The following is a 17,750-nucleotide window of genomic DNA, read 5'->3' on the forward strand; positions in this document are numbered from 1 at the left end:
ACAGACATAGCTGGAATATTGCTGGATGTGGAGGTGGGGGTTGTAAAGAAATAGGGTTTTTTTTAAATCCGGATAAATCAGCTGGACCCGTTGCTTCAAAAATGTCAAGGAGAATGTCCTCAATGCACGTGGAACTCGTTCGAGGTCGTTGGAATGAAATGAATGACATTCTCCTATTTATAACAAAGTTACCCAACATAATGTGGCTCCTAAAGTAGTGTAAGCCCGAAATGCAATAATTATTAGTAAACAATTGAAGATGTCACAATTGTTTTCCAGTTCACCAGTCTTTGTTTAATCCTCCCAATGCCGAGCTCCAGGCAGGGAAACTACAAGACCCATCTTTTAACGTCTTTAGGTTTGAGTAAGTGAGTTATAATGTTACATCGCATCGGCAATGTTACAGCCATACCGCGATTCTTTTGGTATGACTCGACCGGGGATCGAACCACCGACCTCCCACACTCCGTGCAGACGCTCTGTCCGCTAGACCGCAATAATTTAACAGAAAGTGGGTAAGGCTGACTTGTCCAACGCATCCGTACAACAGTGTAATAACTCGTCAACTAAATCAAAGAGTGTGTCGACGAGACGTGCAAAGACGCTGACCAGGTTGACCGTTCGGACTGTGCAAGAAAACAGCACGAGATGCATTTTGATACTCTCCTGGAATAATATAAAGTGGTACATTTGTGCGATTCTACATAATCGGCCAACGCTGAAAATAAAAGTACTTGGGCATCGACTATCCGATTGTGGAACTCTATTCCGTCATGAAATCCAAATTCTACGATTTCTTGTTTTAATTTTTTTTAAATCAAAAGCACCACCCCACGTCACCTGCGTACTTCGCATATAGAAAAAGAAAATATAAAATCTAACACACAAAACTGAGATACATGTGCAGTCATTTGAGTTATTATTTATATAGAATTGGTATAAAAGATCACCCGAACTGTACATGTTCAAATACATGTGAAAATGCATATCATTATCTCATGGAATGTACATTGTTTAGTCATCAGCGTGAAATTATGTTTAACAGCCTTAAAAATATTGTTCATAACATACCTGTTGATGTACACCTACTGTTATACGGCAATGCAGATCACGCTGTTACAGAAAATTTATCTATATTTAAGGCAGTACAACATTATATATAAAACTGAAACTGTTCATTCAACAATGCATCTCTCCCCTTCAAACGGAACAAAAACATGTATGTCTTAACCCAGTGACAAAAAGGAATATTGCCTCTCCTTAACCCCCCCGCCCCCCCTTCTCTCTCTCTCTCTCTCTCTCTCTCTCTCTCTCTCTCTCTCTCTCTCTCTCTCTCTCTCACACACACACACACACAAACATTGACACAATCATACCACACATACGAATATCAAAGGTCCGTCACATTGTAAACTTCAAAGTTTTGTCTGTGTAATGAGGACAATCTTTAACTAATATATTTCTTAATTAAAACCAAGAGCCTCGTTTGTCTTTAGTACATGGCCTACTGTCTTTAACGGAACAACAAAACCCGAGAGAAACCCGGGTTCGGAAATAACATCGTCACGCCGTAGACCCGGGTTCGATTGTGTGAAGCCCATTTTCCGGTGTCACTCACTCACTCACTCACTCACCCACCCACCCACCCACCCACTCACTAACTCACCCACTCACTCACTCACTCACTCACTCTCGGAAATAGCATGACTCCAGCCAGTTGCAGGGTCGACATTCACAGCAGAAAAACACCACACACAGAAGATCAGCGTTGACTCAGTGTATGTGCAGGTTTCAGATTTCATCCCTTTGACTACTGTCACGACGCCCAAACACCTGACGCGATCATTCGACAGAAGAAGAGGTCACATTGTGGGACACTCTCAGCCGCCTATACAGCGGTTACAGCTGATTACGCCAGTAAACACCCATTTCCACAGGACGCGGGTCATAAAAGTACGTTACAGCTATATAAAATAAGTTATTTATTTCTATTTATTCATTTAAAACAAAAGAATGGGGTAGGGGTGGGAAGGGCATTGAATTAATTTTAGTGATTTGTTTTCTATGTAAAACAAGTGAAAATAATTAATTCGTAAAATTATTTTAAATTTTGAAACACAATACTGTTTGTGATATCTCGAGTAATAATTGACAGCAAAGGTTGGTAAAATATAATCTATTAAGATTATGATCTCATGAAGGTTTTAAAATATATATTATAAATTGTAATATGGTTTTTCGGTGCTGCAGAACCAACTACTGAAAGTGGGGGCTGTCGGGTAGCCTAGTGGTTAAAGCGTTCGCTCGTCACGCCGAAGACCCGGGTTCGATTCCCGACATGGGTACGATGTGTGAAGCCCATTTCTGGTGTCCCCCGCCGTGATATTGCTAAAAGCGGCGTAAAACCATACTCAACAACAACAACAACTACTGAAAGTGGGTTTATAATGCCTTTGGACATATTTGAATAACAGACAAGGCTTTTATTTCAGCAATAGAGAAGTCACCTGTGATTATATGACTAACAGGCTGGTAGCAGTGTAATGAGGTGCCAAGTTCACGTCCTGAAATACGTTCCTATAATTGAACAACTTGAATGACATGATGCTAGCACAGGAAAATCAAATGTTAGTTAAGTTTGAAGATCTTTCCTTATTTTCAAATTTAACATTCAAGAACGTGCGGTTTTTTTCAGATTTAGTTGTAATCCAATCGCTCCTGAAGTAAATTCATCATCTTCCAAATCAATGGTATCATTTGGCCTTGTCCTTTCTCTTGACAATGGCTGCATCGTCGGGTACCAGGTGGCAGTTCGCCAACGTTTTTTTATGTTGTTTGTTTGTCATGACATCCAAAGTCCATGTTACACAACAGTCGAATCCAATGATCCTATTATGTCAACTGCATTTAATTAAGGCTAGTAGATGGATTTTCAATTATGTTTTTTGTCGCTTGGGTTGAACCTGAGCAGGCATAGTGTGTGTTTTGTAGCAATCTGAATATTGTAATCTTTGCGCTGGGAGATATTTCAAGGAGAAGAGTTATTTTACCTAATCATCATTGTGATTTCTTTTATCAATTTTTACATGTATTTTAACTTTTAACTATTTTATGTTTTCTCTCTATTTTCTTTTTTGTTGTAGGAGGAGGGGTGGGGATGGTGATTACAGTGACAACTATATTACTTTTGTGGGACCTAAATTAATTAACTCAATTCTACCCTCCCTCTTCCCTGTACAATCATAAATACATTTGACCCATTAAGATCCGGGGTAGAATAGGTCTTCCGCAACCCATGCTTGCCGTAAAAAGCGACTATGCTTGTCGCACGAGGCGACTTAGGAGATTGGGTGGTCAGCCTCGCTGACTTGTTTGATGCATGTCATCGATCCTAATAGCGCGGATCGATGCTCATGATATCAGTCTGGATTTATAGACAATATAGACAAACAAACATAAATACATTGCCCCGTGGGGATTCCAGGTTCTAGTACCTCGGTTACTGAGTAGGGCACAATGCCATTTTAAAAGGCCCATGGCTTAAAAGGTGATTCCGGGTGAGAATTGGTCCTCAGCACCCTATACTGATCGAATGAGGCGTTTTAATGGATCGAATGGTCAGATTCTGTGACTTTTCTGATTGTGTGCCTTCGTGCCCGACGGCGTGGAACGTAGTCCACTATATCAGTCAATAGTTTGTCTGTTACGGACTCTATTATTTATAGACCGCCGAGGCCCAGGTTCGAATCCCCATGTGTGTTCAAACCCCATTTCTTGTGTCCCCCGCTGTCATATTTCTTGAATATTGCTAAAATCGCTATTATTTACAGGCCTCCGTCGTGCAGGTGGAATGTAGCTGTTGCACATGCGAAATGTTTATTTAACCTCGGAAGTGTATCCACCTAACACCTACATTTACCGAACGAGAGGTGTATGTACCTTACACAGGGGGCCCCACTGTACTCGACAAGACAAGACAAGACGAGCGTAGTGACGGTGACATCGCAGCTTGTTTCAATCACCAAGAAACAATATATTGGACACTAATTTTGTGTTGTCATTCGATTCGAGATGAAGCTGTCATGGCGAATAGACTCAGGGTAGTTATTATAACAGAATGGAGATATGTTCTGGATACTGTAGTATAAAATGTTTTCTGACATAATAATCATATAATTAGTTCCATGACTTCAGTAAATGTTGATATTTAGTTCGCGAATAAACTAACTGTTAATAATTAGTTCGTGACTAAAGTAACTGTTAATATCGGTTACATGCCTTTAGTAAATGTTTATTATTAGTTCGTGACTAAAGTAACTGTTCATTATTAGTCCATGACTAACGTAACTGTTTACAAATCAGTCCCATGACTTTAGTAACTGTTCAAACTTTGGTCGTGACTAAAGTAACTGTATATAATTAGTTACATGACTTATTTGACTGTTTATGTTGAGTATACCTAAGGTAACTGTTTATGTTTAGTTACACGACTTAAGTAACGGTTTATGTTAAGCTACACGACTTAAGTAACTGTTTATGTTTAGCTACACGACTTAAGTAACTGTTTATGTTAAGCTACACGACTTAAGTAACTGTTCATGTTTAGCTACACGACTTAAGTAACTGTTTATGTTTACCTATACGACTTAAGTAACTGTTCATGTTTAGCTACATGACTTAAGTAACTGTTCATGTTTAGCAACACGACTTAAGTAACTGTTTAAGTTTAGCAACACGACTTAAGTAACTGTTTATGTTTAGCTACATGACTTAAGTAACTGTTCATGTTTAGCTACATGACTTAAGTAACTGTTTATGTATCTACACGACTTAAGTAACTGTTTATGTTTAGCTACACGACTTAAGTAACTGTTTATGTTAAGCTACACGACTTAAGTAACTATTCATGTTTACCTACACGACTTAAGTAACTGTTCATGTTTAGCTACACGACTTAAGTAACTGTTCATGTTTAGCTCCGCGACTTAAGTAACTGTTCATGTTTAGCTACATGACTTAAGTAACTGTTCATGTTTAGCTCCACGACTTAAGTAACTGTTTAAGTTTAGCAACACGACTTAAGTAACTGTTTATGTTTAGCTACACGACTTAAGTAACTGTTCATGTTTAGCTACATGACTTAAGTAACTGTTTATGTATCTACACGACTTAAGTAACTGTTTATGTTTAGCTACACGACTTAGGTAACTGTTTATGTTTAGCTACACGACTTAAGTAACTGTTTATGTTAAGCTACACGACTTAAGTAACTGTTCATGTTTACCTACACGACTTAAGTAACTGTTCATGTTTAGCTACACGACTTAAGTAACTGTTCATGTTTAGCTCCACGACTTAAGTAACTGTTTATGTTTAGCTACACGACTTAAGTAACTGTTCATGTTTAGCTACATGACTTAAGTAACTGTTTATGTATATACACGACTTAGGTAACTGTTTATGTTTAGCTACACGACTTAAGTAACTGTTTATGTTCAGTTACATGACTTAAGTAACTGTTCATGTTTAGCTACACGACTTAAGTAACTGTTTATGTATCTACACGACTTAAGTAACTGTTTATGTTTAGCTACACGACTTAAGTAACTGTTTATGTTTAGCTACACGACTTAAGTAACTGTTTATGTTCAGTTACATGACTTAAGTAACTGTTCATGTTTAGCTACACGACTTAAGTAACTGTTTATGTATCTACACGACTTAAGTAACTGTTTATGTTTAGCTACACGACTTAAGTAACTGTTTATGTTTAGTTACATGACTTAAGTAACTGTTCATGTTTAGCTACACGACTTAAGTAACTGTTCATGTTTAGCTACACGACTTAAGTAACTGTTCATGTTTAGCTACACGACTTAAGTAACTGTTCATGTTTAGCTACACGACTTAAGTAACTGTTTATGTTTAGCTACACGACTTAAGTAACTGTTTATAATTAGTTCCAGGACTGCAGTGGTTGCTCTGGCGTGTCAAGGTTTTTCATGACGGGCTGTAGTTCATTAAACGTCTAAGTGAAATACAAACACGGTAGATCTTCACTACCGAAGTAAAGACAGAAATGACGCGAATCTTCTGGACAGGACAACAACGAAATGGTTGTAATTTCTGTGTTGCAAATTGTTATCCATTTTTTTAAATTTATAAACAGTGATTTTAGTATGAAACTCCCCACGTAATGTTATTAAAATTTAGGGAGAAAAGCAATGGTACCTTTGAAACCCGTTACTAAATTTACAAAGATTAGGCCACAATAATGGACTCTTTGTTTGTAAGAGTTGAAAGAAATGGAACCGGGACTGGGTTTTTATTGTGAGGTTCAAGAGTTTCGAGGGGCGGTCGGGTAGCCTAGTGGTTAAAGCTTTCGCTTGTCACGCCAAAGACCCGGGTTCGATTCCCGACATGGGTACAATGTGTGAAACCCATTTCTGGTGTCCCCCTGTGATATTGCTGGAATGTTGCTAAAAGCGGCGTAAAACCATACTCACTCACTCACTAAAGAGTTTCAAGTTATCTCAAGGAAAGGGTAACTGTACCAAACTTCTACAAAAGCTAGAAAAATAATGAATGTATATGTAAATGTCTTTTGATGGGTTACATGTGTATATGTAACAAGTATGAGGTAGATACACCAACGGGGATAAATAAATACAGTTTTATTATTCTCATTCATTCATTGACCGCCTCCAAGGTCTATTGGTAGAGCGTCCGCCTGGAGAGCGGAAGGCCCCGGGTTCAATCCCGGGCCGCGTCATACGAAAAGACGTTGAAAAATTGTAATTGTTGTTACCCGACCTGGCACTCGGCATTAAGGGGCTAAAAACAAGGACTGGTCGGCTCGGAATCAGTTTTCTGTGTCTGAGTGGGGTGCTCATGTTAAACTGCGGCATGGAATCTCAGTGGGCTAGCACTATAAATAGGCATCAGTCCGGACTAGAACAGCATGCACGTCGCTTTATAGCGCAATAATCATGGATGCCACTTTCAACCCAATTTCACCTCACCTCACCTTCATTTATCCATTTCCGTTGTGTCATTACCATACCGCGTTACGTGTTTTTTCAAGCTTCTTATCATTGTGAGAATTGTCTTATCTGAAGAGTTTTCCAGAAACCATACTGGTCGTAAAAGGCGCTTAAAATAAGGAGTGGTTGTCTGATTGTACCCCGACAGTGTCGAGAATTGATGTAGCTGGACATTCCTTAATGAGTGAGTGAGTTGGGTTTAACGCCGCTTTTAACAATAATCCTTTTATATCACGGCGTGTCAGCTTAATGTGTTAGGAAAGCCCTAAGTGATGCAGGTCTCAGACGTTTACCCCTTCGCTGAAACCCACGAGCACGGGTATGGTGCTGACAAACCTAGAAACATAATCGGGGCGAACCGGGATTCGAACTCATAGATTTCTGGCGTGCCCAAGGCTCATCGGGGCGAACCGGGATTCGAACCCACAATCATAGGTTCCTGGCGTGCCCAAGGGACGCAACTCTGCACAGCGAATCGACTGGGCCACCTCTGCCCCCTAATCCTTAATGAGACGAAACCAACATGTGTGCATTTGAGTGGAAATTAATAACCAAAGTGCCATCTGATGATGTATACTTTTTATTAAAAAATTAGCATCATAAGATATCTTCGAGACAGTCGTCAGCATGGTGTGTGTAACAGACAAGCTGGGTCACCGTCGTCGGTCTTGTTGTAAAAAGATGTTGAGGTTGGGTAAACCCATCAGTCTGAAAGAAAAGTATACAATAAAATATAATCACCACTTTGTCTTATTAGAAGTGCCACAATGTGATCGTGGCCAAATATACCACTCAAAAGACGTTAAAGAACACTTTAGTCTTTCCTATTGCTTTAGTTGTGGCATGGTATCTGTCGGACGTTCTTTAACGTTTTTGTGTAGTATATCTATAGATAGATAGATGTAAACCATTAAGGTTTTCTTTAATCCACTTTCAAGAATACATATTATTCATTAATCATAGCCTTAATATTATTAATATTATATAGTGTAATATAATGTGTCCGAAATTTGCACGTGCATTTTAGCGATGCTCAATGCTGATTGGTCAGTTGAAGCGATATGACGTGACATTACTTCATTGTTGAGGTGAGGTAAGGTGAAATTGGGTTTAACGTCGCGTCCAAGATTATTGCACTTATATAGCGACGTGCATGTACGAGTATGTGTTTGTGTGGCTGCTTGTACTAGTCCGTACTGATGCCGATTTATAGTGCTAGCTCACTGAGATACCATGCCGCAGTTTTAACATGAATACCCCACTCAGACACAGTATACTGACTCCGAGCCGACCAGTCCTTGTTTTATCCCCTTAATGCCGAGCGCCAGATAGGGTAACAACAAGTACCATCTTTTAACGTCTTTTGGTATGACGACGACGTTAGCCATTGTTAATGAAGTCACAATTTGATAACATCACGTCATCTGAACAATAGGGAAGGTTCTCTGCAGGGTTGGCATTTCATACTCTTTTCGTCGTGTTCTTGCTTGCAATGATAATGCTTACTATATTAGTAGTCCCTTTGCGTTCGTTATAACCGTACTTTACTGTAGTTTATACATTTTTAAAATGTCACTGTCGTTTTAAATAGGCATAGGCACACGGAACATAGCGTGTTACTTACCCGTGGTGGGAGATCTGGACGAAGTCTCATTGCTCATGTAGTGTTCCTGAAATCTTTTGGCCTGTGCCACAAAGACCTTAGCTCCTCCACAAACAGACTTGATGAGCCCAGCCATGAAGACCTTCACCTTCTGTTCCTTACTCATGGACTTGAGTTTCTCTGCTAATTTGACTGCGTCCATGTTGTTGAACACCGTGTCATATGTGTCGGTCCCATTGCCCATTCCAGCCATTAAATCTGTGCCGTTCGTAGACACGTTGTTGCTCTGTTGTTGTCCCATCATCCTGGTAATATTATCAAAGATTATAAAAATTATCAATAATAATAATAATAATGATAAAGCGACAAGATAGAAATCTGTGTATAAAGCAGAGACGATTGTACGATTCCGACTATATAATGAGCATGTGTTTATGAATCACTATGAAACAGTAAATAAACCAGGTGTTCACGAAAAGGTGAGCGTATCCTGCCGCAATGTTGGTACCCGTCACAAACACACGCAAAGGCAAGTCAATTATTTATCTGAAGAAACACGGGAACATATGGTACAAGTCAACACATGGTAATCTTTCAAAGGTTAAAGATAAATTTCGAGCAGAAATTGTCTAGGGTTTATGTTACAAAAACACAGGGCACTGAAGTGAGGTGAAATGGGGTTTAACGTCGCGTCCAAGATTATTGCACTTATATAGCGACGTGCATGCACGTGTCTGTGTGTGTGTCTGCTTGTACTAGACCGGGCCGATGCCGATTTATAGTGCTAGCTCACTGAGATACCATGCCCCAGTTTAACATGAATACCCCACTCAGACACAGTATACTGACTCCAAGCCGACAAGTCCTTGTTTTAGCCCTTTAATGCCGAGCTCCAGACAGGGTAACAACAAGTACCATATTTTAACGTATTTTGGTATGACGCGGCCGGGATCGAACTCCGGACCTTCCGCTCTCCGGGCGGACGCTCTACCACTAGACCACGGAGGCGGTCCTAGACAGGGCACTGAACATAAAGGCAAAAGGAAGAATACACGCATGTTTGATGGTGGCTTAAAATGAAACAAGCAAGAATTAGTTATTCGATGACGATGTATATCACATGGATGTCATAGTTGTGTTTTCGACCTCACGTTTGTCGTGTTTCGGCGACTGTTCAGCCTAGTGACGTTTTGATAAAGATTGTAACATTCTGGTCAAATCCAAATTTAAAGTGTATCTTCTAAAAGGATTTGCTTATCTCAGAACCTGATAGGGGTGAGTCATACAATCTATGTGTATACCGTTCGGGTGATAGTAACGAGAGACAGTCACATCCTTGAAACTTACACTATGAAAGAATTATTTTTTTCAGCGAAGAAATCTAATGCCTGAGTCTTTGTACATCAGTCAGTTTTGTATTGCATCACGTTTAGCATTGTTCAAGCCATATCACGGCGGGGGACACCAACAATGGGCTTCACACAATCGAACCCGAACCTTCGGTGGAGTTGACCAACGCTTTACCCACTAGGCTACCGTACCGCCCGTTAATCTTTAAGATATCACACATTACAAATACACACACAAAAACGCAAGCTGACGATCACATACGTACACGCGCGCGCGTATTGCTAAACTTACATGGACATCTGGTCACTGACTTCAGCACACTGGCACAGCTGGACGAACTCGTGAGAGATCTTGAAAGCGACTTCGTGCTTCTTCTTCTCAAATTCCTGAACGAATTCCATCATCTTCCTCTGCTTGTCCATCCCTTTGAGGACCGCCATCTTCTTCTGCCACATGGCATACATCTGTTGCCCCTCCTCGTCATCAGAGTTTTTCGTCTCAGCGTACTTCATGAATTCGTTGAATTTCTTGAACTTCTCGAGGGCCTTGGCTTTTTCTTCCCAGTCCATACCCTTGTTGTCCTGGTCCATCCTATCTTCACCCTGCATCTGACTCTTCATCTGCTTCATCGTCTTGACGAATTTGGCGAACTTGGCGAACATCATGAACGCTTTCTTCTTCTGTTGCATTTCTTCCTCTTCCTTTGCTGCCTTCATCTTGCTGGCAAACGCCTTGAAGGAAACGAACATTTTGAATGCCTTTGCCTTCTGCTCAAAGCTGAGTTCCTTGGTATCCTTCTCCAATTCCTTGTCATGTTGCTCTTCTTGTTCCTGGTTGGCTTTCTTGGCCTTCATTGCTTTGACGAACTTGACGAATTTGAAGAACATTGCTTTCTTCTCATCCATGTCCATCCCTCCATCATCTTCCTTTTGTTCTCCGCTATTTCCCATTTTGGACGTCTTGACAAACTTATGGAAAGCTACAAATTTCTCAAAGGCTTTCTTCTTCTCTTCAAATGCCTCACGCTCTTTTTCCTCCTTCATTTTCTCAGCAAATTTCTTGAAAGCAACAAATATTTTGAAAGCCTTGGCCTTCTTCTCAAAGTCCATCCCCTCTGTCCTCTTTTCGAATTCCATGTCCTCGGCGCCTTCCATGCCTTTAGCCTTCATCGCTTTCATGAACTTCACAAACTTCTCAAACTTCTCAAACTGAGCCTTCTTTTCTTCATGTCCCATTTCCTTCTCTTCCATTTCACCGCCCATCTCCTTTGCCTTCTTTGCCATCTTGACGAACTGGACGAATCTGCAAAACATCTCAAAAGCCTTCTTTTTTTCCTCAAATGCCTCATGTTCTTTATCTTCCTTCATTTTCTCAGCAAACCTCTTGAAAGCAACGAACATTTTGAAGGCCTTAGCCTTCTGCTCAAAGTCCATTCCCTCTGTGTTTTGGTCAAATTCTTCATCGTGTTCTTTTTCCATCTTCGCAGCCTCCTTCTTTTCCTTCATGTGAGCAATGAACTTGTGGAATTTCTCCAACATCTCCCTTTCCTCTCCCTCTCCTCTGTTCTCACCCATTTGCCCCTCCTCATCCTTATCCTCCCCATGCATCTTCTTAGCAAAGGCTAGGAACTTCTTGAAAGCCTCTTTCTTCTCCTCCATTTCTTTTTTTTCCTTTGATTCTTTCATTTTCCCAAAGAACATTTTGAATTTAACAAACGTTTCAAAAGCTTCCTTCTTCTTTTCAAAGCTCATTTCGCCCCTGCCTTCGCGTTCGCCTTCGCGTTCGCCTTCGCGTTCGCCTTCGCCTTCGCCTTTGCCTTCACCTTCACCTTCGCCTTTCATTCCAGCCATCTTCATTGAGAACTTCTTGAAAGCAGCAAAGGTTTTAAAGGCCTCAATCTTCTTCTCCGTTTCTTTCTTTTCCTTCAGATCCTTGGCCTTCTCAGCAAACATGCCGAATGCTTTGAACGCCTTGTATGCCTCCATCTTCTGTTCAAGAGACATGCCTTCATCTTCCCCGGATGAAGGATCAGCAAATGACAGAGACAAGAGACACAGCAATATCGAAAATTTCAACATCTTGATATCTGGAAGAGAAACGAATAGACACTTATTATACTGAACAAAAAGTTTGGAATCAAAAATAGTATGTGGGATGTTTTCATGAAACTGTGTGCTCAGTCTTCACACAAAAATATTCATAATCCCTAGTGGTTTTGTTCAGTATATACCAGCAACTTAGAATGATTTTACTTCAATTACAACATTTGCTATACATAAACTGTGACACAGTGTGGTCACAATATTACAAATAGGAGTGAAACAAGAAAAAGTTGTATGGAGGATTAGAGAGTAAGTCAATGGGAACTAGTAAACGAACACCAAGCACTCTCTGGTAGACTGGAGTGTTCGGATTAATTATAATCATTCGTTGACGATGAAGAAAATAAAGAGTTTAAATGCAATAACAGAATCGGAGCTTGAATATCGTTGAGCATTCAAAGTAAGCAAACGTAACATGCAAAGTACTGATGAGCATTCATCTCAGTAACGGAGACAAGCTCGAGCAACGTTGAACATTCAGCCAATGTCATGCTCAGTAACGGATACTAGCTCGGGTAACGTTGAACATTCAGCCAATGTCATGCTCAGTAACGGATACTAGCTCGGGTAACGTTGAACGTTCAGCCTAAGTCATGCTTAGTAACGGAGACTAGCTCGAGCAACGTTGAACATTCAGCCAATGTCATGCTTAGTAACGGAGACTAGCTCGAGCAACGTTAAACATTCAGCCAATGTCATGCTCAGTAACGGAGACAAGCTCGAGCAACGTTGAACATTCAGCGAATGTCATGCTCAGTAACGGATACTAGCTCGGGTAACGTTGAACATTCAGCCAATGTCATGCTCAGTAACGGAGACTAGCTCGGGTAACGTTGAACGTTCAGCCTAAGTCATGCTTAGTAACGGAGACTAGCTCGAGCAACGTTGAACATTCAGCCAATGTCATGCTCAGTAACGGATACTAGCTCGGGTAACGTTGAACATTCAGCCAATGTCATGCTCAGTAACGGAGACTAGCTCGGGTAACGTTGAACATTCAGCGAATGTCATGCTCAGTAACGGATACTAGCTCGAGCAACGTTGAACATTCAGCCAATGTCATGCTCAGTAACGGAGACTAGCTCGGGCAACGTTGAACATTCAGCCAATGTCATGCTCAGTAACGGAGACTAGCTCGGGCAACGTTGAACATTCAGCCAATATCATGCTTAGTAACGGAGACTAGCTCGGGCAACGTTGAACATTCAGCCTAAGTCATGCTCAGTAACGGAGACTAGCTCGAGCAACGTTGAACATTCAGCCTAAGTCATGCTTAGTAACGGAGACTAGCTCGGGTAACGTTGAACATTCAGCCTAAGTCATGCTCAGTAACGGAGACTAGCTCGAGCAACGTTGAACATTCAGCCTAAGTCATGCTTAGTAACGGAGACTAGCTCGGGTAACGTTGAACGTTTAGCCTAAGTCATGCTTAGTAACGGAGACTAGCTCGGGTAACGTTGAACGTTCAGCCTAAGTCATGCTTAGTAACGGAGACTAGCTCGGGTAACGTTGAACGTTCAGCCTAAGTCATGCTTAGTAACGGAGACTAGCTCGGGTAACGTTGAACATTCAGCCTAAGTCATGCTCAGTAACGGAGACTAGCTCGGGTAACGTTGAACATTCAGCCTAAGTCATGCTTAGTAACGGAGACTAGCTCGGGTAACGTTGAACGTTCAGCCTAAGTCATGCTTAGTAACGGAGACTCGCTCGGGTAAGGTTGAACATTCAGTCTAAGTCATGCTCAGTAACGGAGACTAGCTTGGGTAACGTTGAACATTCAGCCTAAGTCATGCTCAGTAACGGAGACTAGTTCGGGTAAGGTTTAACATTTAGCCTAAGTCATGCTTAGTAACGGAGACTAGTTCGGGTAAGGTTTAACATGCAGAATACACACCATGATCATAGCTTGTAAGCTTTATTTAAACATTTAGTGTACAGATGTCGACAACTTTATGTAAAGTTTCTGCTCAGTGCGTGATTATTTTTCCTTGTGTATAGTTCCAATGATATAATTTTGTAACGTTTGAAAAGTGGCAAAAAATGGGTAAGTTATATATGTCATGTATTCCCCTTAAAGGCATTAAAACGATACTGAAAATTCATTGTTTCATGTGCAGTCAAAGTCCGTTCCTATCTTGTTCCCATCCCGACGGGTAAACTAAAATATGCAATTAATATAACCACCTTTCATAAAACAGACGTCACTCTACCCAACCGAAAGCAAGACTTACCTGGTGAGGTGGGACCCTTCGGCAGATCTGCTGGTAAATGTGGTTGCATCACAGTTTAAATAGAGATCTCATTTGCCGAGGGTAAATATAACGAGGGCTACCCGTTCTGACAACCTGCAAAACTATTGGCTGATTTAATTTCGTGACGAAGCCTTGTCCATTTAGGACGCCAGCAGGGAACGCACAGCAAGACAGGAACGTTTAATCCGTCCCCTACTTTATCAACCATGAGGACCACTGACGCTATAGAACACAAGGGCAGGGTAACCGGGGCCTCTTCAGGCAGGCCATGTTTATTTGTGTATCGTGCACTGATATTTAATATTTCGACAACGTCAATGGGGGTATTTTATGCCTTGCTCAAATATACCTAGCATGTGTATAACAGAGCATACGTACGGTCATAGCATTTTCTATAGGCGTTCATACTGCTTTTGAAATGAATTAAAAACGAACACAAATAGCTTGTCTTGATATTAGCATGTCATTATTTTAATAATGAATGTACTATATATTTCATTTCAAATGATTACAAAATCGTCAAAATGTGATCCACCATATCGATATCACTATTGACAAGGAGTTGTGCGGGTGAATGAGTGTGGTTTACGCCGCTTTAGCAATATTCCAGCATATCATGCACTATTATGGTACACCATAAATGGGCTTCACACATTGTACCCATGTTGGGAGCCGGACCTTCGATGTGACGAGTTAACGATTAACCACAAGGCTACCCCACCGCCCTCAGGTGTGTAAGGAACACAACAGATTGAGATAGGATCACCAGGAGCGGTCTAGTAGCTTCGTGGTAACAACCTTCGCTCATCATCCGTGTTCAATTCCACACAATGGTACAATGCTTAAAGCCTGTCCATGGTGCCCCCTTTGATGTTATTCATAGTGAACCGACCAGTGAAGATCCTGGTTTGGCCTTCAGGAAAAAGCCATGCTTGTCATAAGTGGCGACTATGCTTGTCGTAAGGGGCGACTTACGGGATGGAGTGGTCAGGCTCGCTGACTTGGTTGATGCATGTCGTCATATTCCAATTGCGTAGATCGATGCTCATGATGTCAATCACTGGATTGTCTGGTTCAGACTATTGGTCCAGATTATTAACATATAGCTGAATATTGCTGAGTGCGGCGTTAAACAAGAAACAATCAAGCAAATGAACCAACAATAGGATAGTTTAGGAAAGAAACAGAGATTGTCCGATTGTCTTGATCACGTACTTTATGTACCCCTCCGACAAGTGTAAATTGGCGTGGCTCCCATGTTTGAAAGCTAGGAATATACAATGCCATTTAGAAAGCGATCAACACTTTCTTTGTAAAGTACAGATTCTAGTGCTTTTTGAGGTTGAGTCCCATGCGGGATTCTAACCCACACAGCCAGAGTGAGGCACCTAATCGCCAGCACACAAAGTCAGCGATCCAACCCACTCAGCCATTGAGGCTTCCACATAAATGACAGTCCGATAATTGGTAGTCTAGATAACAGGCCATTGTGTCGATGCTTAAATATTTCAAGTTCAATTAATATCACGAGTGTCAGAAACAGGGACAGAACTCCGTACAGCACCGCTCTCCTTGTATCGCTGTTTCTAAAGTAAAATCGAAAATCATCCACAAGAAGTTCACATGAAACTTGTGTAGGGTGAATATTCTATCAATTCCAATACCTGACACCTCCCAATTCTTTATTGCTATGAATAAATACTGATCGAAAGCCGTCGACTCACCATTTGAAACCAATTGGGCACGAATGGCCGGCATCAGACCCTCACAGAATGTGGGTGTGAACTAACACAACCTTAAAACAGACAAATTTCAGGTCCAAAAGTCATGGACCAGACGGTTTTTCGGCGGAATTTCTAATTCTCTTTTGGAAAGACATAGGGGCCTTTATTTTACGAACTTTAAATAATGCCTATATTAAGGGTAGTTGTCAATTACTCAGAAGTTGGGTTTGATAACTTGAAATAGACCCAAAAAAATATTTGAAAAAAGGCGTCCAATATCACTTCTTAATATCTCATACAAAATCGGGTCTGCAGCCATTTCCAACAGAATTAAAAACATACTACCTTATATAATAAATGAAGATCAAAAGGGTTTTGTTATGGGGCGACTCACTAGAGAAGTTAGCAGACTTATATATGATCTAATGGAAAATACAGAAACTGTTCAAATTCCCGGGCTGCTTCGCTCGATTGATTTTGAGAAAGCATTTGATTCAGTTGACCGACAATTTTTAACTTATGTCCTGATGTTTTTTAACTTTGGACCTGGCATTACTCAGTGGTGAGTGAGTGAGTTGGGTTTAACGCCGCTTTAAACAGTATTCCAGTTATATCGCGGCGTGCCAGCTTAATGTGGGAGGAAAGCCCGAAGTGATGCAGGTCTCAGAGGTTTATCACTTCGGTGAAAACCACGAGCACGGGTATGGTGCTGACAAACCTAGAAACATAATCGGGGCGAACCGGGGATCGAACCCACAATCATAGGTTTCTGGCATGCCCAAGGGACGCAACTCTGCACAGCGAATCGCGGCACCTTAGACGACTGGGCCACCCATGTCCCCAACTCCTTTATGGAAGAAATACTTTTTTGAAATAACTCCTTCCGTAATTGAATTATTTATTTTCTACCGTTCCAAATCCCCCTGCATCTCAAATAGATGCATCGACAAAAAATGTTTCATTTTTTTTATGCAAGAGATGACCCGATAAAATATAACATGAAGATACTATTGAATCCTGAACATGGTGGATATAAAGTTCCAAATATTAAAGATATAATACAATCTCAAAAGCTGAAATGGATGCAAAGGGTAAATGATGGTCAACCAAAGTGGAGTTTTTTTGTTCTCAGAGTGGCCAATTCGAAGCTATTATGGCTTGCAGATAGTTCATAAATTAATGAAACTATGATTCCATCATTTCAAAATATTTTCTAGAAAGATAAGCTCAAAGCTTTGCCAGACTTTATTTTTTAAAATAAACTTGAATACTTAACAGAAGCATAACTACAAGCCAAGTGTTAATGGAACAATGATGAAATAAGAATTAACAGAGACCAATTACGTATAGTAGCTGGTATGATAAAGGTGGTTTTTTAGTTAACGATCTTATGCACCAGGACCATTATTAACTTATGAAGAATTCACCACAAAATATTCTTTAGCAACAAATTTCTGTTAAAAGAGCCATAAAGGAATATAGGCATCAATTAAATATAATACTTTTGTATGTTTTTTTTGCGACCCTGTATATCCTTTCTATCTTATACACATTAACAATATCTTGGGAATCAAATACTTCTACAATCACCTTCTAAATTCCAAATTTGTAAAATTACCTTGCTATACTAAATGGGAACGAATACTTGATTGTCACTACACTGAAAGCGATTGGAA

The 17,750-nt window shown here is 40.6% G+C and overlaps 1 protein-coding gene across 1 annotated transcript; it reads right to left on the minus strand.

The window, feature by feature from the left end:
* Positions 1-7,607: 7,607 nt before the first annotated feature.
* Positions 7,608-14,447, minus strand: LOC124139063 (caldesmon-like). Its single transcript, XM_046506040.2, has 4 exons — positions 14,330-14,447; positions 10,288-12,082; positions 8,668-8,951; positions 7,608-7,751 (listed from the first exon to the last, which is right to left on the minus strand). The coding sequence occupies exons 1-4, from the start codon at positions 14,376-14,378 to the stop codon at positions 7,747-7,749; spliced, it is 2,133 nt and encodes a 710-aa protein (XP_046361996.2). The 5' UTR covers positions 14,379-14,447; the 3' UTR covers positions 7,608-7,746.
* Positions 14,448-17,750: the final 3,303 nt, after the last annotated feature.

This window comes from Haliotis rufescens, unplaced genomic scaffold (genome assembly GCF_023055435.1).
Source record: "Haliotis rufescens isolate VD_foot unplaced genomic scaffold, xgHalRufe1.0.p SCAF_13, whole genome shotgun sequence".
Lineage (NCBI taxonomy): Eukaryota > Metazoa > Mollusca > Gastropoda > Lepetellida > Haliotidae > Haliotis > Haliotis rufescens.